General features: G+C 45.2%; 1 protein-coding gene across 1 annotated transcript in view; it reads right to left on the bottom strand.

The window, feature by feature from the left end:
* Positions 1-23,119, bottom strand: part of slc9a5 (solute carrier family 9 member A5) — a 291,075-nt gene that overhangs the window by 138,735 nt on the left and 129,221 nt on the right. Inside the window, exon 2 of the mRNA XM_070896905.1 lies at positions 1,906-2,208. Coding sequence (XP_070753006.1) covers positions 1,906-2,208 — 303 coding nt within the window. The remainder of the gene's footprint in view (positions 1-1,905; positions 2,209-23,119) is intronic.

The raw sequence follows: 23,119 nt of genomic DNA, 5'->3' as shown, positions 1-23,119 counted from the left end.
CGGTAACCAGTAAACACAGATTTAAGATAATTGGCAAAAGAACCAGAGGTGAGATGAGGAGAACGTTTTTTTTATGCAGCGAGGTGTTACTGCCTGAAAGGGTGGAGGAAGCAAATGAAATAGCAACATTCAAATGGGGCTTGGATAAATACTTGAAGGGGAAAGTTTGCAAGACTATGGGGAACGAGTAGAGGAGTGGGACCAATGTCTTTCTTTCCTAATGGTCTTTATTATATAGAACGTTCTGTTTTCAGTGTTACAATTAATTTAAAAGAATGCTACACAACAGTATTGTCTTGGAGGTAGTGAGTCACTTACTGAGCAATTTCATCTCAAACATTGTATAGTGTTACATTTAAATCAAACAAAAATACTCCACTGAAAAGCACATGTAGCTTCCTATAGCTGTTCTTCAATCTTAGCCAGATCCACAATTCCGGCTGTAGTTCAAAGTAGAGGGGGGAGTTCTACACCAGTCTGTTCCCATTGCCTCTGTAGCCTGATCCAGTTTATATGGCAGTGCATTGTACCAGACTTGATTCCCCATTAATCATAATACCCGACTCTGGATAAAGCACCAACATCAGTAGAAGCAATGCAAGTGGGGAGACAATTATTTAAATGTGCATTAGAAATAGAAAGGGTTTTTAAAGAAAAATCTTTAAATAATAGTTTTATTTGTTTATTAAAAAAAGGGCAAAATACTCCTTTGACAAAATAGATTATACAAAAAGCCTGAATGATTTATGACTGGGTAATGTTATTATCCACACATATTAGATCAAAGTCATCTCTCATTTTAGCATAATTCAATCCCAGTACCTGCTCTGTAGGAAAGGAATTCAATATTGTGACCAACAAATGTCCAGTTTGGATTGAAGACAAAATTGAACTCAATTGAATCGGCCGGCTGTTATATCAAGGAACAATATTCTAAAATGTTGACTGATTTCATTTTATGACCACTTTTGAAATACTTTGTTTCTATACCTACTGCTACACTTTAGGTCCATTTGGTGATTTCATACTGAAACTGGTAACAGGATTGCAAAATTAAGTTAAAGAAATGGAAGGAGTCGACAATATAAAGAGTGATTTTGCAATCCTGCAGTCAGAGTGGAGGTCTGTGTTCACTGGGAACATGGTGAGAGAAACAGGGCTGCAAGCACCATCTCCCACCCACATTCCTTTTGCGTGTAGCTTCCCGACTAGGGTCACTTTAATTACAACGATAGTGTAAAATGGTGACGTCAATAGAAAGGAGAATGGGGTAAGGTGTAAACGAATGGCCCAACCAATATCGCCCATTTTACATCTGCGCTGAGATTTAACATTAATTCTAAGGAGCGCAGGATCGCACCTCAATGAGGAAAAGGATTGACAAAAGGCAACTAGTACAATTATCATTCTAGCCTGCTTATGGGCTCTTTATTATCCACAACTGAATGAAACAGACTAACTTTGGTTGGATTTGCCAAAAACGTTATAATCTGCAGCACAGTACAGCATCCGCAAATAGAGATTCTTCTTCGGTGCTCTGGCTCAAACCTGTCTGACTGACACATCAGATATGGATGCTAAAAATGGCCCTGAATTGCATATTCAAATTGATAGGACACACTAACAATTACTGAAGTAAAGGAACATGTATATATTCATTCTATATACTGTAATTGCACAACTTTGCCTCTAAACAGGCAGAATGATGGACTCAATCTCATAAGGCTGATGAGAGAAAAGATCCCAACAATTTGGCCTGGAAAGACACAAACAGTTGGAACTATTAAGCCCAGCTATTGTTTAAGACTCTACTATTGCCTTTTGTGGACAGTGCCGATTTCTAGCACAGTGTGAATTGATTTGTAATGGTAAATAGAGCAAGAGTGATGCTGGGCTGCAACTTACCCATGAGGCCAGCTAACTTGATGCACCAAAGTGCTGTTCCAGTTGTAAATGAATTCCAGAGGGTGCCAATCGCTGCGTACATCAGAATTGCACCAAAGTTGTCAAAGAAGAGCCTGCTGGGCATAAAGTACCCCGAGTCGAGCACAATAGGTGGAAGAAGAAAGAGAAAAAACGTATCTGGGTCCAGCTGGTACTCGGGCTTCTTGGCAGCTGCAAGGACAATACCCCCAAGGCCCAAACCCAGGAAGATCAGCAGACAGCTTTCTGGCACCACTGTAGTCACCTTGCTTGAGAGATGGAACACTGAAAATGAACAGACAAGGAAAGGTCAATCGGCAATCTTTGTCGATTATAAATATAGTCACTTATAAATGCAAGTTGTAGCCATTGCTGTTATATGGCCTGAGAAGGTAGGAGATGTATTCTAAATCATTTTACCTGTGATGTTATGAAAACTTTAGTTTAAAATGTAAATTTTAAATTAGCGCAATAAATGTAACTATCTGATCTCCCATGGTGTCGTTCACAGGGAGTGGAGACAGCGGGACAACCTGGGCATTGCGGCACAGGTCAGCAGCAGTGAGGGCATCAGTGTACAGAAGGGTGGAAGTACAATAGGCTAGAAAGGAAGGAGGAAAAAAAATCACATTTGCAGGGAGACCAGAAGAGCAACACTGAGGGGACAGAAGTTAATATGGCAGGTTAGGAAAAGGGGAGGTGCAACGAGACCTGGGTGCCATGGTTCATCAGTCACTGAAAGTGGGCATGCAGGTACAGCAGGCGGTGAAGAAGGCAAATGTTATGTTGGCCTTCATAGCTAGGGGATTTGAGTATAGGAGCAGGGAGGTCTTACTGCAGTTGTACAGGGCCTTAGTGAGGCCTCACCTGGAATATTGTGGTCAGTTTTGGTCTTCTAATCTGAGGAAGGACGTTCTTGCTATTGAGGGAGTGCAGCGAAGGTTCACCAGACTGATTCCAGGGATGGCTGGACTGTCATATGAGGAGAGACTGGATCAACTGGGCCTTTATTCACTGGAGTTTAGAAGGATGAGAGGGGATCTCATAGAAACGTATAAGATTCTGACGGGACTGGACAGGTTAGATGCGGGAAGAATGTTCCCAATGTTGGGGATGTCCAGAAGCAGGGGACATTGTCTTAGGATAAGGTGTAGGCCATTTAGGACTGAGATGAGGAGGAATTTCCTGCCACAGAGAGTTGCTGATGCCAGTTCATTGGATATATTCAAGAGGGAGTTAGATATGGCCCTTACGGCTAAGGGGATCAAGGGGTATGGAGAGAAAGCAGGAAAGGGGTACTGAGGGAATGATCAGCCATGATCTTATTGAATGGCGGTGCAGGCTCGAAGGGCCGAATGGCCTACTCCTGCACCTAATTTCTATGTTTCTAATACAGTAGAGAGGAGCAAGGAAAAGAATGGAAGCTCCAGAAATAGAGATGATGGAAGTCAGGGAAGACCTGTGACAGTGAAGGTTGGTCAATTTATGGTAAATTTTGAATTCATTTTTTAGAACTCTTTAATATTTTGAGTGTTTATCATTTATTTTTATCTATGGGCATAGATAGCAAATGGGTGAGAAAGCAGTATGGCTTCTGATGTCAGCCTTGGGTCAGTGGTCGCACTCTTGCCTCTTGAGTCAGAAGCTGTGGGTTCAAACCCCACTCCAGAGACTTGAGCACATAATCTGGGCTGACACTTTAGTGCAGAACTGAGGGAATACTGCACCGTCATATGTGCCATCTTTTGGATGAGATGTAAAACCGAGGTGCCCTCTCAGGTAGACATAAAAGTTCTCATGGCACTATTCACAGAAGAGCAGAGGATTTTCCTGGTGTTGTGGCCAATATTTAGCCCTCAACCAGCATCACTAAAACAGATTTTGTGGTCATATATCTAATTGCTGTGTGTGGGAGATGGATGTGTACAAATTGGCTGCCACCTTTCCCTACTTTACAACAGTGACTGCATTTCAAAAAAGTACTTCATTAGTTGTAAGGTGCTTTGGGACACCATGAAGTCACAAATGGTACTATATCAATGCAAGTCCGTTTTGTACCAGTAAGTGAATCACATGCATTTTTGACCCAATCGGATAAGCATATTTCTGCACTGTGGGCACATTTAAGGTGCAGCTCATTCTATATGCAAGATTTATACAAATAGGGCCACGGGTGGAAGGCAGAAATGAATCAAGTTAGCTTCACTTGCAGACTCACACAATGTAGCTGTCAAGCTCTGCTTGATGTATCAAGACTTGTGTGAAACATGTTGCTGGGCATCAGTCAATGAGCACACAGGTTTTTCATCAAACACAGCCTAGGCTGAAGGAAGGAAACGCTTTCTCTTTTCTTTTAGTTATATAGGTCTGATGTGTAAAAATGTTTATTCAGGGTCAACCCAGCTTTTAAATATTAATGTGAAAAAGTAAAACTAACTGAAATGGAAGACAGATGGAAAGGAAAGGGTGAATGCAGGGTGAGAAGAAATTAAGCGTTTTCTATTTTTACTTTCAACATTATTTTAATTAAGGATGCATCTATTTGTACTAACTGAAATGCAGCTGTTTCTCTGATTGGCTCTCCAGACCTATTGCTGATTGGTCCCCTTGAAGGATAAGCCACACCCTGAAGTTCCTCTGGAATGTGTAACTGGAACCACCCAGCCCAAGTTCTGAGTGAATTTCCAATTTGTAATTCGATCCATTTTGACTTCAGAAGCCAGAGGATAGATCTCCCCAAAAGGCACCAAGTTCCAGCCGAAGTCCATTGCCCCAGCGTAGGTGCATCCCTCCACCAGCTGAAGACCCTTACCCCCAGCAATCCCTCTGCCAGCTGAAGACCCTTACCCCAGAAATCCCTCCGCCAGCTGAAGACCCTTACCCCAGCAATCCCTCGGCCAGCTGAAGACCCTTACCCCAGCAATCCCTCTGCCAGCTGAAGACCCTTACTCCAGCAATCCCTCTGCCAGCTGAAGACCCTTACCCCAACAATCCCTTGCCAGCTGAAGACCCTTACCCAAGCTTACCCTTAACTCCCCCATAGATATTGTTAACATGTTTATTGGATATAAAGTGAATAGTGACAGTGTCGTGACTTCTGGATTTCATCCACCCCCAACGATGTCCCTTGTACCAAGCTTACACACTCCAGGGGTTGGAAGAATGTCTTCTCCGAGTTCCCTCTCTCCCCTCCGATCCTCCACCCTCCCCCTCCCCAGGCTCTCTCAATCTCTCTCTCTCCCCCACCCCAATTCTCTCCTCTCCCCCCCCAGGCTCTCTCTCTCTCTCTCCCCCTGCCGCCCGTTCTCCCCGGCACTGCGGGAGGCTCGGGCCTGTTCGGTGCTGTGGGAGGCTCGGCGGATACATTCGGTTGCTCAGTGGAGGCACCGTAGTGTTGGATGCCTGTGCAGAAAAGGGTTAGTAGGAATTGCACTGTGGGGGGGAGAGAGTCGGTGATATTTGTGCTAACTCTCACTTCTGTACTGTTTAATTATATAGGAATAATATCACAGTAATAAAACTAGTTCTGACATTTCAGTAACAACCTCCATTTCACCAGATGAGTCACTTAATAAACATCACACTCTATTCTGAAAGCTTACTCTCAAACCTTGTTTGAGAAGACATTTTAATATGGAGTATCATCTTTATTAGTTTAAAGGAACATTGTTGTCTTGGTAATAGAGTTTTCATGTCACACCTGCATGTTGCTTTGACAGTCTGGCAACGTCAATTGCCAACCTGACAATATTATTGTATCACTGACCATACTGCCATTATAATTTATATACTTGGCTAAAACCGGTAGATAAAACAGCCAGAGCTCTGGCTACTGATAGCTATCCAGTGACTCCTGCTGGAATGTGCATTTAGGGATGTCAGGTGAGGGCAGATTCACGTATGATGGTGCCGTGACACCCCCCCCCCCAAGGTCAAATTGTTAGTCAACATCGCCTCAGCACAGGCATTAAGAGTGCAGTTTATATATTGAGAACAGCCAGTCATTTAGGTAAGGTACCATAGGAACCCAAACTGCCACACCTTCAGGAGAGAAGAAAGTGAGGGAGGGAACCAAAGATAGCGCAAATTTTTCCAGGCGACCAAAGGTGACCCGTTTTTGCCCCGCAGCAGAAATTGGGGAGCGCCCCGTGAGGCTGCTGCGGGTGATGTCAGTGTCAACCTCGCGGGTCGTGAACCAGGCCGCACTCTGTTTGCGAGGCAAAAGGTGAGATGCGGGACTCCATTTTTTTTCCGGACGACTTACCGGTCCAGCCTTCCGTTGTCTATTTTGTGGGGTCCGTGCCGCCATGTTTCAGCCTGGCATCTCTGTGCCAGGCTGCGACCCGGTGGAGGCCCCTCGCCCCACTGCGGAGTTCGCAGTGTGCCCTCCCCTTAGGAGAGGGCCCTGTGTTCATGCCAGTGTTAGCCTGTGTAGCGCTGGAAAATTCGTGCAGTTACCACCCTGGTTCCGCCCTCAAGAAGAGCGCTTGGCATTGCGCTCCACTTCCTCTTGGGGGCGGTAACCCCAATTTCGCGGCCGGGCGCAGGAAGTCCTGCGTCGCCTTGGTTACCGCCCCCAGTCTTGGCAATAACGAATTTCACCCCCTCACTTTAAAATAGTGTATTTGTCTTATTTGACAATTGTAATCAAATATTCCAGATCAGTTCATGTTCTATACATAAAAATGTTCTTATCTTTCTTTTTTAAGTGGATCTAGATTGCCATTTTAAAAAAGAAAAAGAGATAGTGACCAAAATTGGAGATGGATATACAGAATCGTTGAGGAGTTTAATGAGGTACATGGAGCAATAAAAATAGTCACAATTTTTTACCATGGTAACAAATTTGCGTTGAGGATTTATCAGTTATACATCAGCATGGAGCACACTGAGCCTCAGCTTCCCACAGAAAAATCCGTTTAATGTCAAGAGTCAGTGTATAAATGTAGAAACCATACTTGGGGATTATAAATGCCGCTCAATTGCTTTAAAGAAGATTTTTCTGTGCAATATTAACCCTCTGAGCACCCGAATGCTGTCAGAGTGTAGGGTCCAGCAGTCCTTTGCAGGTTTGGACTTATTTACCAAGTCACAGATGCAAGTCTTCTGAATCTAGGTTTTAGATTTGCTTTAAAACAAACAGATAAAGATAGCTTTCAGCCAATGAAAACCCTTTTGTAAAAATATCTCCAAAATAAGAGAGGAGGAATAAAAGTAAGAAGATTCCAAACCAAAAAAGGTTAACATTTTTAGAATGTAGAAAATAAATTAGAAAAACAAAGAGTAAAGTTAAAGAGAGGATAAAAGAATAGGAAGGAAAAGGGGATAACATGCTGACATTAATGTTTAATGTTTTGGGTTATTACAATAATAAACCCAATCCTGATATTTAAGTGCTTTTATTAATGCCCTATTCGTGAGGCAAGATTTATTTTGTGAGTTATAGTTACTGAAAGCATGGACCTTTTCCTAATAAGTCACAGTGTACATGGGAAACAAATTCTCCAATATTCTTTTCAGCATCACATGTTACTTAAAATAGACTAAAAGGTTTTGAAATTTGAATGTTCACTCCTTGGGCCAATTTGAATCAGACACCTGGCTGAAATACTAAAGACTGTTCTCGAAAGCATAAGCACAATAGTACCATTTGTGATTAAAAGTATATTTCATTCAGACTCAAACTTAACAAGTAAGATTAAATGTCTTTTGCCTGTTCTTATTCGTAAATGTAATAAAAGGGGAAATGGGTTATATATTGTAATTTGTAAAATGCAAGATATACATTTTGTCTCATTATCAGAAACCATCATTTTTGATGTACTGCTATCTGCAGAGTAGTTAACTCCTGCTCCTCCCCTGACCCTGGCTTCTGGAAGAAAGCAATGACTAGATAATTGCAGGCAAGCATTGGACAGCAGACAGACAAATGGTCATTACCTTTTGTGCTTGGAAAATCAACTGAGTATCCTTAACCTTAAATAATTTTAAAATTCGAGCCAGGCCATTCAGGCATGAAATCAGAAAGCACTTGTTCACACAGCAGAAATCAGGAATTCTCTCTGCCAAAAGTGGATGCTGCGGACAATTGGGAGCGCTCTAAGAATGAAATTGATACATTTTTCTTCGGTAAGAGGAGCAAGGGATACGGGACAAAGGCGAGTAAATGGGGTTGAATTTACAGATCAGCCATAATCTAATTGAATTGCGGAACAGGTTCGAGGGGCTGAACAGCCTGCTCCTAATCCTAAGGTCCCAATTTTGCCCAAGCCCGTTTCTTGGCGTATAGCCAGAGTTACGCTATTTTTCTAGGCCAAAAATGCGCTGGAACTAGTTTCCCCGATCTATAATTCGAATTTGGCGCCAGACACCGGTGGTGGGTGGAGCATGCTGTCTGCGCCGAAAAACGATGCCGCACTTTTTGCACATGCGCGGGGAAAAAATTACGTTCCTGACGTCGTTGCAATGGACCCGCATGCGCAATACAGTTCCGAGCTGGCAATCGGCCATTTTTAAAGAGCCAGTTGTGTGTGTGACAACGTTGAGTACCGTGTGAAAGCATTGGAAAAATCGCAGCTGGAGCAGTACAAGATGCAACGTGATACAAGCACCAAGAATTTCTTACAGGAAGAAGTGGAGGCACTAGTTACTGTGATTGAGAACAGATGGCAGGAGCTGGACACCAGCAGAGGTCACATAAAAGTTCCACCAAAAGAAATGAAGAAACGCTGGAACCAAGTTGCAGAAGATTACTGTGCAGTGGTGACCACCACAAGATCTGGAGGCCAGTGTAAAAAGAAATGGCAGGACCTTGGTCAATAGTTAGTGTAAGTAATATTTTCATTTATTCACACGAATTGCAATTGTAAATGTGACAATCTGTATGTCCCACCCAGCAGAAAGACACCCTCTCTAAAAAGTTAGGTTTTCATCTTTGCAGAGGAAGATGGCACATAATAAAAGGGAAAGTACTCAAACAGGAGGGGGCCCTGGCAAATCTGCACTCACTGACACCCTTGGAAGAGAGGGTGCTGATTTTAAGGGTCCTGCCTGGAGAAAAGTAATTACCACTGTACAAGCTGGGCCCACACTCGAGGGAGACGGTAAGTCCTGCAAATTCATCATGGCCCTTCAAATCAGCCTGCTGCCTGGCCTGCGCTGTGTGAGCCTACTCATGCCACCCACCCTGCCTCCATAGTGGTGTTTCAACAGTCAATAGTTTGCGAAGGATAACCTCATGGCCAATGCCAAGCACAAAGAAGTCTCTTAGCATTTGCTCCAGGAATCCATCGAACTCGCAATGTCCTGCAAGGCGCCTTAGTTCGGTGATGTAGCTCGCCACTTCCCGGCCTTCAGACCACTGACATGTATAAAATCGATACCTTGCCATCAAAATGCTCCCCTTTGGATTTAGGTGCTCCCGGACCATTGTACACAGTTCTTCATACGATTTGGTTGTTGGTTTCACCGGAGCAAGAAGATTCTTCATGAAGCCATAGGTTGTTGCCCAGAAAATGGTGAGGAGGATCGCCCTTCGTTTGGCAGCATTCTCATTCCCTTCCAGCTCGTTAGCCACAAAGTATTGGTCGAGTCGCTCCACGAAGGCCTCCCAATTGTCCCTTTCTGAGAATTTCTCCTGGATACCAACAGTTCTCTGCATTTTCTCGTCGCCAGTTGTTATGTTCACAATAAAGTAATGTAACTGAGTACTGTAGACGTGAGTAAGCGTGACCTCAGCTCCTTTATTCTAACTCCAGAGTGTTGGTACAGTATGGGAGGCCTGCTTATATACAGTGCTCCCAAAGGATGCTGGGATCCCTTGGGACTCCAACAGGTATGCCCTCTGGTGGCGGTATGATACTGGTTACATAGGGTTGCCTACATAACAGTGGGACTGTCAGGAGAAGTAACAGCAATGACACGAGAAATGGGAACGATGTCCGGGACCATCAGGGAGGGAATGTCAGAGGTAGTGCAAACACTGTCACTGACCATGAGGGAGGGAATGTTGCAGGTAGTTCAGACAGTTTTGCTCAATATGAGTGAGGGAATATTGCTGGTCGCTGAGACACTGTCAGAGCACATGAGGGACGGTATGTTGGAGTTAGCTGCTGCAATAAGGGAACACGGCCAGACCTGCGCCCATTGACAGAATCAACTGTCACTCCCACTCCAGCCTCTAAAGAGCCCAAAGCCGGGCCCTCCAACTTGCCGCCTGGCCCTCCAACTTGCCGCCTGACACCGACACCGCGCCCCCCCCCCCCCCCAAGAGGTGCGCAGTACCTGAGATGTTAGAAAGAATAAGCTTGGTACCAAGCCCAGAAACACTGCGCCACCGTCTGTGGGCAGGGGTGGTGGAGGGGCCAAGACCAAGTGCAGCGGGCGGTCTTAGAATAAGGGGGAGGGGAGATGGGTGGATGCAGCCTTTCTTTGCTGCTGCTGTTGTTGTTGTTATTATTATTATTATTACTGTTGCAACTGTTCTCAAATTAAAAGTTTTTTGTAAGTTATGTAAATTTAAAAGTTTGTAAGTGATCTTAAAGTTTTTAATTGATCTTAAAGTAAAGTTTGATACAAGAATAATTGTATTAAAGTTAAGTTAAATACAGAAGAACTGTTTGTTAAACTTTTGAATAAAATATATTTTACATTAAAACTGAATCATTTGCATTATTTGTTCCATTAACACAACACAACATTACGGAACAGCTCCAAACAGTAAACATGGTCCATGTGGAATAGTTGTCGCTGAGCCCTCAGGCATCAGTAAAGCGTTCACAGATGAGCTGCTGGTGCAAGGCTCGAGCAATCGTTAAAGGGATGTGATGACCCGCCCTCCTCTGCCGTCATGCTCTGGCTTCAGGCACTTGCATGGCTTCCTCATCCTCGTCGTCCTCCTCCTGCTTATCATTGCATCTTCCACATTATTATCATCAGCCACTCTCAGTGCAAGGTGTTGTTGCCTCATGATGGCTAAGTTATGCTGCATGCAGCACACAACAGTGAACTGACCGACAATCTCGCGAGTACAGCATGTAGCCTCCGGAATGGTCCAGGCATCAGAAACGCTGTTTCAAGATGCCAATGGTCCTCTCTATGATGCTGCGCGGCGCAATTTGCAACATGTTGTATTCACGGTCAGTTTTCGTCCGGGTTACACTTAGGGGCGTCATGAGCCAGGTGGTGAGGCCGTACCCTGTCTCCCAGTTTTCAGCTTTGCCCTTCTGGCTGCTGCTGAAACATGGCAGACATAACACTGTCGCATAGGATGAACGCATCATGGGTGCTCCCAGGGTATCTTGCATTGACTGACACGATATGATGCGTGTCGTCACACACGAGCTGTACATTAATGGAGTGGAAGCCTTTTCTGTTCCTGTACATCTCGGATCCTCCAAAGGTGCTCACAAGGCGACGTGGGTACACACAAGGCGACGTGGTGCAATCAATGAAGCCCTGTACCTTTGGGAAGCCAGCAATCCTGGAGAAGCCCACAGCCCTGACTGCTTGGGCGGTCATTGAGAACTTTATGAAGTCATTCTTCCACGCATACAGTCACCTGGCGAATGCAGACATGTGTTGCATTTTGAGAGATGGCCCACACATCCCCAGTTGTAATTTGAAACGAGCCGGAGGAATAGAGTGAAAATGCAGCTGTAACCTTCACTTCAAGTGACAAAGCAGTCCTCCTAATGCTTCTAGGTTGCAGGTCTGCTTTGACCAACTCACAGACCTCAGTTACAACTTCTTTGTGGAAACGCAGCCTTCTGACACAGTCTGCATCACTCAGGTGGAGGTACGAATGCCTGTCTTGATATACTCAAGATGGGTAAACCCTACAGGCTCTGATGTTTCTGATGCGTTGACGTCGAATCAATTGTCCCCTATGTAGCACCATGATGCAGAAGGCTCACATAAGGTATGGCATTATCAGAATTGCCCCCATACTAAAACTTTACCTTTGAAAGAAGCTCAAAACGGCAGGAAAGCAGGCAGGCAGGACAGGTTCACAGTTCTCTCTCCCCAAGTGAATGGATAGACCACACCCAAAGATCTTGTAACGTCTCCCCTCTCCACACCACCCACCCCCCCCCCCCACTATCTAACTGCAATCTTGTGACTTCCTCTCTCTCCCCCCCTTAACTAATTGCAGTCTTGTGACTTCTCCTCTTCTCTCTCCCCTCCCCCCTAACCTCCCCCTCCCCCCCCACTCATTACTGTCTTCAGAAGCCTTGCGATCGGCACCTCGCTCCCCGGGCTCGAAGCCTTCCGATCGGCACCTCACTCTCTCTCCCCTCCTTTCCCCACCCCCATGGCTTATTTTCTAGCTGAACCCCAAGCCCCTTTGTCCAGGCGCGGGGCCAATTCTGCTGGCGAAAGCTATGATCCTCCAGTATATGTAAGTCAATAGCCTGGTGATAAAGCGCTGTTAGTAGGCCCTATTAGTACAGTACAAAAATCTGCAGATCAATGAGTTGGCTAATGGCAGCCTGTTTCAAGTTAAATACCATCTTCTGCAATGAAGAAGGGATGTGGCCCTGTCAGTCCTCTGCAACATGATAGAAAACTGTTGGCTTGTTAGATTCAGTTGCCAAAAGGTGACTGCTGGAAACTGACAAAGTACAAAACACATCAAACTATCGGACCCCTTATGATTGTAGCCTAACACTTAACCTCGTGAATCATAGAAGGAAAGCCTCTGGAAATATCGGCCGGTTCGCCAGAATGTTGAAGGGCCAGGCAAGGTGACATTTCTACTAAAGACATGAAGGGCAGGTTTCGAACTAGCCAACAAGTATCAAAAGGGACTGCAGTTCTTTCCTTCCACGGTAGAACATTTTCATCAAAAAGGTCAGTATTAAATGCAAATTGAATAAAATATTAGATGCAGTTGCTGTGAGGCCAGTTCTAATGTTTCATTCTGCTTGCTAACCAATATGCTCCGCACTTCAATTAGTAAAAGGAAACTGCAAAATTAATTGACAAATATCACCAATTCAGGTCTATCTGTATATTATAAAAAAAACGCCATCAAAATTTCAGAAGTGTAGTTTAAATACTTTTCTAGGTTCAGCCACCTCACAATAAAACAGCCAGAATATAATCATATTAAGAAAATAGTCAGCAATGAAACAGCAACTGCTTTATTATAACACTCGATTTTACAATGCATCTGCCATGCCAGTGGTTTGTGTTCCCATTATCTACACATACAAGGAGCTATCAAACAGATCCCCAAATGTATTTAAAAAAGCCACAGCACAAGTTTTTACTGTAAGGAGCTTTCTTCCAATATACTTAATGTAAGTTTGAATATTTATAATATTTACACCCACTGTTGATGTCCTCTACCTGGTGTGTTAATTGGACAGCAATAGCTGAAAGTGTGTTCTATCTTCCTAATCAGGGAGTAGGGTGGCTGATTTAAGAATAAGGCCAGAGTTCATTATCTTCCATGCGCTCCTTAGTTTGGCAACAATTCCAAAAGTGGAAGTTCACTGTGGCTGTTCATCCATGGAACAAAGGCACTGAGGTATCAGCTAATATATTCAAACAAGGCTCTTGGTTGTTCGGACCATGTATGTGTCAAGTTGAACATGCTTATTTTGTGGCCCATGTTAAATGAAGCTTTTAATATTAAGTAATTGTGCTCTTCACTGTACCAGTGTTTCTTGCTGAAGTTTCCTTTGAATAATGCTGTTTACGCAGAAGTACCACACTGTGGCACTGGTTGAAAGATGAGGTTGCTCCCACCCTACTTCATCCAACTAACCCTATTAGCATGACTTTCTATTGCTTTCTCCCTCATGTACTTATTTAGCATCCCCTTAAATACATCTATGCTGATCGCTACAATTCCATGTGGTAGCAAGTGCCAGATTCTAACCATCCTCTGGGTAAAGAAGTTTCTCCTGAATTTCTGATTAGATTTATTAGTGAGTACTAGTTTTAGACTTCCCCTCAAGTGGAAACAGCTTCTCTATGTCTACCCTATCAAACACCTTCATAATTTTAACGCCCTCAGTTGCGTTAGCCCTCAGCTTTCTCTTTGCTAGAGAAAAGAGCCCCAGCCCATTCAGTCATTCTTGACAATTATAACCGCTCAGCTCTTGTAAATCTTTTTTGTGTGTTCTTCAGTGCCTTTACAACTCAACAAAAGTCTATATGGTTAAAGAGAATTTACATCTATGAGTTGACATTAAGTACACAGCTGTGATGTGAACACCATATCCCATTCCACCATGGATGTAGATTCAGATGGTGCATGAGAACATTCGCAGGTAATTCACCCTCACGTGAGAAAGTGTTTGCTGTGCCCCCAGTGATTTGGTGAAGATTAGAAACCCTGGCTGGGGGGGCAGATGGTAAAAATCACATACTCTCCGTCTGCGGCATCTTACCCCACTGTGCCCCTCTTTGCTTTGCCTGTACTTCAGCTCCTCAGTTCAAACCTCATTACATTTTTGGGTCTTTAATAACAATTCTCACTCTAGATTATTCAGACTATTGTAATTTAGATCAGTCTTGTGGGTGAATCGCAGTTCCCTATGCTTTTGAGACCATCTATCCTTAAGATCTAGATAAAAATTCAGTAACATGGCTGGAATAGTGCAAACCCTTTCTGGTAATTATTTTTTAAGTTATCGCAATTTATCCTGTGCTTCGACAATATCTAAATTCGGTCTTGAAGAACAAGAAAACATCATATCCGACTTTGTTTTAAGTTAACATTAAGCACATCTATGAAACAATGAACAAATGAATAGTCTGCAAGTGATATAATTCAATTATATAATGGCAGTAGAAAAGTGGACAAAATAATTAAAAGTTTGCAATTCTAAAATGAAGCTACTCCTTTGGAAATAATTTTAAATATTAACCTTTGTTATCTTTTAATTTATGACCACTGTAGGAACATACATTAATCTGAAACTGATAGCATTGGATCAGCCCCATGTTTCACATGAATGGAAATTAAAATCAAGCAGGGAATAAAATAGGTAGCTGATCTGATGCCTTCGGTTTCCTGCCGGGAGTAGGGTTTAGATTAAAACTCCCTCCTCCCTTGTGTCTTTCCCCTCCTTCCAGTAACTTACTCTTTTAAAAAACAGATTCCAGCATCTAGTTTCCCACACCCCGCCCCCGCCCCAAGTCCTGTGTCTCCTGTTTACCTGGGTGTCTCATCGGGCTCTCTCATATCTCCTCTGCTGTTACCCACATGTCAGCTTCAAAGCTGCAGGATGTATACTGAAAATAAAACTGTTTAAAGGGAGAAAAGAGAAAAAAGGAAAAGAGAAAGGGAAAGTAGAAAATGAGAGAAATTAAGGTATGAGTGGGAGAGGGAGCTGGAAGAGCAATCAGTGTAAGAGGAAGACAATGCTACACAGCATCCTGCCTCCCTCTCCTCAAAGCTATCCAGCGCCAACAAAGTTACAGAAATCCCAGAGGATGTAGTTAGTGAGGTAGCTCTGGTTGAGGCTGAATGCACACATGAGGAGAAGCACTCTTGGAAAGCCTGCCATCTGTGTCTTGTCATGCTGGTACCTCCTTTCCATGGGGAAAGTGATGAATGTGTTGCCCCTTGGCCTCTTGACATTTGCTTGTTGTGTCAGCAGACAGCTGACTGACTGATTTGGTGCGTGTTGTGAGTGGCAGCTGAAAGGATCTTGTGGCATAAAAGCTTAATGCAGCGATGACCTTCACAACCATGGGAAGAATCGTCCCTGCAGGAGAAGTTCTTTGTGATTGGCTTTGAGGAGGTAACATAAGACAATCTCACCAGTCAGTTGGAGACAGGACTCTCTCAGATGTTCAGGTGGGAGTTTCTGGGCTTGAAAGGTGGGTTCTAGGGTAAGGACTGGAGCATGTGGCGTCACACTTGCCTTTCTCGTCCCCTCAACTTATCTCCCTCGTTCAAATCTAGGAGCCCCCAAAACAATTCCAATCCCACTGCAATTGAAAAAGTGGGCTGTTGTCGAAGAAATAAATTATAAGTTAAAGGTCTTTCAATGGCCTATGCAGTAACAAAAAGCAATATGCTAGTGAAAATGCAGATAATGTTAGGTAATAAGGTAAAAAGAAAATAAGCTTTCAAAACAGTGCTGAAAAATGCTACATACTTTCAAGAATCCAAATCCTAAAGGCCAAGCCATCTAGACAATCATTCGTTATTTCAGCGATATTTGTCAGATTCAGCCTTGGACCATGGCCTGTTTCCATTTGATGTGCTGTTTTACTGATGGGAACTCTTCAGCTTCACTACAGTGTCATGTATTCAACTATCATTGTAACCCATATATAAGCTGACCTAAGTTGTACACCTTGAGAACATTGACCACAAGGGGCGAACTTGTGGGAGACACTCCTAACCAGGACTTTCCGGTAAAAACGGGAAGCTCCACCCACCTTCTGTCTCTTGAGGTCTTGGTAATAAAGGTAACTGGTCACAGAGTGACCTTCTCTCAAGTATGGGCCTCGTGTGCATTTATACTGTAAAGTAATTGCCCGATGCCCTCAATAAAAAAGTCTCGCAGCATCTCTGCTCTGCATGCATCTGGGAACTTACATAGGCTCGCTCGCCAGTCGCCAGAGATTTGCCACAAAGTCTGGAACGCTTTGCCCTTCTCGCCGCCGGTGCGTGTAAAATTGAGGATGGGATTTAAACCACGCGAGCATGGCCACTAGCAGCACAGAAGAGAGGTACTGTGTTGGCGATGATTGGGACGACTTTATTGAGAGACTTCAGCAAAGTTTTGTCACTAAGGAATGGTTGGGACAGGATTCGGCCGACAAACGCAGGGCTCATCTCCTGACGGTTTGTGGATCCAGAACGTACTACCTGACGAAGGACCTTCTAGTGCCAGAGAAGCCGGCGGACAAGACGTTCGAAGAGCTCAGTAAGTTAATCGGGGAACACCTTAAACTGGCGAGCAGCATGTACATGGCGAGACACCGGTTTTACACGCACCGGCGGCGAGAAGGGCAAAGCGTTCCAGACTTCGTGGCAGATGTTCAGCGACTGGCAAGCCTATGTAAGTTCCCAGATGCATGCAGAGCGGAGATGTTGCGAGACTTTTTTATTGAGGGCATCGGGCACGCTGGGGTTTTCAGGAAACTGATTGAGACCAAAGACTTGACCTTGGAAGCGGCGGCTCTGATAGCACAGACAATTATCTCAGGGGAGGAAGAGACCAGAATGATTTATGGCAAAAATCTTGGCTCAAATGTGGCAAATGACCAGGGAGTCAACACTGTTAATGTGGCACACAGTTCTCTAGGCAGACAAGAGCAATCGGACATGCCCCAGCATGCAGTCGAACCCAAAGAGGGAATTCAACAGAGACAATGGCTAGCTGAACGGTGATTCAAGCCATCGCAATGAACAATGCAGCCAGTAATGGGGCCATCAACACCTGATAATGGTGCGCTTAAGGACAGTTACAGAGACAGTCAGAGACGATCGACTGGTAATGGACCTTTTGTTTCCAACAATGGGGCCTCCAGCTCATGCTGGAGGTGTGGAGGCAAACACCCAGCCAGAGCTTGCAGGTATCAGCAATATACCTGCAGAAACTGCAACGTCAGCGGTCACTTGGCGCGTATGTGCAGGAAGCCTGCAGCCAGGTTGATGTACGAGGAGGACGGGCCCGATGTAAGCCCTACGAGGCCAAATGAATACTGGGGGAAATCGCTGGAAGCTGAAGTGGAGCACATATACAGTTCATATACGAGGATGCCACCGATAATGATGAAAGTGCTCCTCAATGGCATCCCAGTATTAATGGAGCTAGGCACGGGGGCCAGCCAGTCCCTGATGAGTATCAAACAGTTCGAAAGGTTGTGGGTGTCCAAGGCCAGGAGGCCAAAATTATTGCCAATTGACGCACTGCTACGGACATATACAAAGGAGATCATTCCGGTGCTAGGCAGCACCACGGTAGTCATGATCCACAAAGATTCAAAGAACAGGTTGCCACTCTGGATTGTCCCGGGGAACGGTCCCGCTCTACTAGGGAGGAGTTGGCTTGCTGTCATGAACTGGAAATGGGGCGATGTCAATGCAATTTCTTCTGTGGAGCCAGTATCATGCTCACAGGTCCTGGACAAATTTGACTCATTATTTCAGCCCGGCATCGGCACTTTCATGGGGACCAAGGTAGTGATTCACATAAACCCAGACGCCAGACCAGTACACCACAAGGCCAGAGCGGTGCCGTACGTGATGCGGGAAAAGATAGAATGTGAATTGGACCGCCTGCTGAGGGAAGGCATCATCTCGGCAGTCGAATTCAGTGACTGGGCGAGCCCGATTGTGCTGGTGCTCAAGGCGGATGGGTCGGTCAGGATATGTGGCGATTACAAGGCCATCATCAATCGGGTGTCACTCCAAAACCAGTACCCGCTACCGAGAGCGGAGGGCCTCTTTGTGACACTATCCGGTGGTAAACTTTTTTCAAAATTAGACCTGACCTCAGCTTACATGACCCAGGAGCTGGCAAGTGAGTCGAAGAAGCTGACCATCATCACGACACACAAGGGGTTGTTTGAGTACAACAGATGTCCTTTCGGGATTCGTTTGGCTACCGCGATCTTTCAGCAAAACATGGAAAGCCTCCTCAAGTCGATTCCAAGGATGGTGGTTTTTCAAGACGACATCCTCATCACGGGTCGCGATACTGAAGAACACCTCCACAACCTGGAGGAGGTACTACGCAGACTGGACCGGGTAGGGCTGCGACTGAAAAAGGCGAAGTTGGTCTTCTTAGCTCCAGAGGTAGAATTTCTGGGGAGGAGGGTAGCAGCAGACGGGATCAGACCTACTGCGTCCAAAACAGAAGCAATCCAGAGAGCACCCAGACCCCGTAACACGACGGAGCTGCGTTCGTTCCTGGGGCTCCTGAACTATTTTGGCAACTTTCTTCCCAAATTGAGCACGCTGTTAGAGCCACTACACATGCTCCTATGGAAAGGTCGCGATTGGGTCTGGGGGGGCAGCCAGGAAAGGGCTTTTGATAGAGCACGCAATTTGTTATGCTCCAAAAAACTGTTAACGTTATATGACCCATGTAAGAAACTTGTTTTAACGTGCGATGCGTCGTCCTATGGGGTCGGGTGTGTGTTGCAGCATGTGAATGCCAATGGTCAGCTACAGCCAGTAGCTTATGCCTCCAGAAGTCTGTCCCAGGCAGAAAGGGGATACGGGATGGTAGAAAAGGAAGCGCTAGCATGTGTATATGCAGTAAAAAGAATGGACCAGTACCTGTTTGGCAGGAAATTTGAGCTGGAGACAGATCACAAACCTCTAACGGCCCTTTTGGCCAACAACAAGGCCATAAATGCGAATGCATCGGCCCGCATACAGAGGTGAGCACTTACGTTAGCCGCCTATGACTGTACAATTCGGCACAGACTGGGCACTGAAAACTGTGCCGATGCACTCAGCAGGCTCCCACTAGCCACCACTGAGGGGGCAACTGAGCACGATGCTGAGATGGTCATGGCTGTTGAAGCTTTTGAAAGTGAAGGCTCACCTGTGACAGCCCGTTAGATTAAAGTCTGGACAAATAAAGACCCGCTACTGTCTTTAGTTAAGAAATGTGTCCTGAATGGGGACTGGGCAGACATGTACGGGGCATGCCCTGAGGAATTTAAACCGTTTCATAGGCGCAAAGATGAACTCTCGATTCAGGCCGATTGCCTACTGTGGGGAAACCGAGTAGTCATGCCCCAGAAGGTCAGAGAGGAGTTTATCAGAGAACTTCACAATGAGCACCCCGGCATTGTCATGATGAAGGCATGATGGTGGCCAGGGATAGATGCAGTCCTGGAACTTTGTGTTCGCAGGTGCAAAACGTGTGCTCAGCTGGGCAACGCACCCAGGGAAGTCCTCCTTAGTCCCTGGTCCTGGCTCGCCAAGCCATGGTCACACATCCATGTGGACTACGCAGGTCCTTTCATGGGAAAAATGTTTTTGGTTGTAGTAGATGCCTACTCCAAATGGATTGAGTGTGCCATTTTAAATTCAAACACATCCTCCGCCACGGTAGAAAGTCTACGGGCAATGTTCGTCGCCCATGGTCTACCGGATGTCTTGGTCAGCGACAATGGCCTGTGCTTCACAAGCACTGAATTCCAGGACTTCATGGCAGGCAATGGAATCAACCATGTCAGAACGGCACCGTTCAAGCCGCCCTCAAACGGCCAGGCGGAACGAGCAGTGCAGATAATCAAACAGGGGATGCTCAGAATCCAAGGGGGTTCCCTACAAAGCCGCTTATCACACCTCCTGTTGGCCAATAGATCCCGACCACACTCGCTCACAGGGGTTCCACCCACAGAGCTGCTAATGAAAAGGACGCTCAAAACCAGGTTATCTCTTATGCACCCTACTATGAAAGAAATTGTTGAGAGCAGGCGTCAGTCACAATGTGACTACCATGACAGGAATGCGAGGGCGCGATGTATTGATGTCAATGACCCTGTTTTTGTCCTTAATTACGCTGCAGGGCCCAAATGACTTGCAGGCACTGTGATTGCCAAAGAGGAAAATAGGATTCTGGTAGTTAAAATTACCAATGGACAAATCTGCCACGAACACGTGGATCAAACTAAAAGGAGGTTCAGCAAACTCATAGAAGAAGCAGAGGAAGAACACGACGTAGAGTTTACTCCACCACAGGTGACCGAACACCAGAACCAAGTGGAGGAGAGCCCAGTCACTGTGGGCAGTCCGGATAGGCCTGAGGCACCGCAAACAGCAGACACTCAGGCCAGCGCCCAACAACTGGAGCCCCAACTCAGGCGCTCTGCAAGGGAGCGTAAACCACCAGAGAAACTTAACCTGTGATCCCAATAAGACCTTGGGGGGGGGAGGTGATGTCATGTATTCAACTATCATTGTAACCCATGTACAAGCTGACCTAAGTTGTACACCTTGAGGACATTGACCACAGGGGGCGAACTTGTGGGAGACACTCCTAACCAAGACTTTCTAGTATAAAAGGTGAAGCTCCACCCACCTTCTGTCTCTTGAGGTCTTGGCAATAAAGGTAACTGGTCACAAAGTGACCTTCTCTCAAGTATGGGCCTCGTGTGCATTTATACTGTATAGTAAGGACATATCATACAGTACATTGAAAATTGTTGAACAATTTCTCTTCCATTATTTCTGCTTCTACTAAGACCAATGTTACAGACTGCAATTGCTTGTAGAGGTCATTTGGCTGACTTCACTCACTACAGTAATAAATTGTAACTAACCTGTGATTTGAAGTCTTACCTTAATTTCTTGGATGAAGTTGCTTTGCAGCAAGACATTCAATACTAATGGCTCTGTGATAAAGGTATGCTTGGCAAGCTGAATAGTAGCCTCACCATTCTTTCACAGTCCAGATGGAAATAACAAAGTTATTTATTGCACATTTATTTTTACTGTCACAGTTCTTCACCAAGATTGACACATTGGATGAGTTAATTGAGCCATGGATCGTCATAGTTAATATGTACAGAGCCCATACGTGTTGTGGTATCACACTTTACATGGAATTATATGCTATGTAATGGAATAGAAGGATATGCTGATAGGGTTTGATGAAGTAAGGTGGGAGGAGGGCCGTGTGGATCTGTTGGGCCGAATGACCTGTTTCTGTGGTGTAAATGCCATGTAATTACATAGCTCCAATAAGGAATTCAGGTGAAACGTCTTTACTCAGAGAATGGTGATAACGTAGAACTCGCTTAAAAAAAGAACTAGTCGAGGCAAAGCTCGATGCATTTAAGGGGAAGCTGAATAAGTACATGAAGTACATGAAGGGAAAAGGAATAGAAGGATATGTTGATCGGGTCAGATGAAGTAGGGTGGGAGGAGGCTCGTGTGGAGCATAAACTCCAGCATAGACCAGTTGGGCTGAATGGCCTGTTTCTATGCTGTAAAATTCTATGTTATGAGATGAATGACTAGTTAATCTGTTTTTCTTGGTGCTGCTGGTTGAGGGAGAAATCTTCTTCCAGCAACACCATGTGATCTTTAACAGCCACCTGAACAGACAGAAGGGGCTTCAGCTTAACATTCCATCTGCAGGATAGCACCTCTGACAATGCAGCACTCCCTTGGATTCCATTCGAGCATCAGCCTAGTTTTTTGCGCTCAATTCTGGAATTAGTCTTGAACATATAGGGCTGGATTTTCTGATTCTTTGTGCTCTGGGTTTTGCCCCGGAGCAGCATTCAGGTCTCCTGCGCCCCTTCGCGATTTTCCAGACGGTTTTTGCGGTGGCGCTTAGCAGCACCGCCGGGAAGAGCTGCGTCAAGTGTGGAACGCCTCTCGTAGTAACTGGAACCCGACCCGTATGCCTGGAATCGCGCCTCACAATTACCACCTGAGAACTCAGAGTGGTCCAGCCATGTCGGCGGTGGTGAGGAAGGTCCAAGTGCTGTAAAGTTCAGTGTGAGTATTTGTTCTTTTAATTTTTTTGCCGATTTGTGTTGTGGTGGCGTGGGCAATGTTTTGGGAATGTATTTGTGTTTTTTTTAAAGGTTTACCACCCCCACCCCTCAGGCCTCTCTCGGAGCGCACACGGCCCGGCACGAGTTTCTAGTGCGCGAGTTTCCCTTTTTAGCGCTTCGAAATTTGTACCATACCTCCCTTCACGCTGCACACCCTGGCGCAGGGCACAGGTGGTGAAAATTCCTTGCCAGAGCGCAAACTATTCCCGGACGGATACTTTCCCACCCCGCCTCCATTTTCGCCCCGAAAGCAGGAAAGCCTAAAATCCAGCCCATAACCTTCTGCCACCGAGACTGAAGCTTTAGTTATCTCGTGATCACTCAGTTACTTTTGGCTATTTCTGCAATGGCAGAGATTTACAACATATAACACAAACAGGCATGGTTTAATATGAGCGTCACCGAATTAAGGGGGATTCTGAGCAGGTTCTGATCCTTCGACTGATCTGAAACACGACAGTGCTGTTGCTGGGCAGCCAGAGAGTGCGGGTGTTGCAGTAGATGCTAGACTTTTATGATTACATTTATGAATTTCCATTAACATCCCAAGATTTTTTTAAACAAAATCACTATGTTACAGCTTGTACCTATACTCCCTGCTCCACTTAAACCATCAGTTTAAGTTAACCTATAAATTAGCTCATGGGAACTCATTGTTCCACCACATTAGTTCAGACCATTGTATTGATTA

Source organism: Pristiophorus japonicus, chromosome 13 (genome assembly GCF_044704955.1).
Source record: "Pristiophorus japonicus isolate sPriJap1 chromosome 13, sPriJap1.hap1, whole genome shotgun sequence".
Taxonomy (NCBI): Eukaryota; Metazoa; Chordata; class Chondrichthyes; family Pristiophoridae; genus Pristiophorus; species Pristiophorus japonicus.
This window is presented reverse-complemented; position numbering and strand designations above follow the sequence as displayed.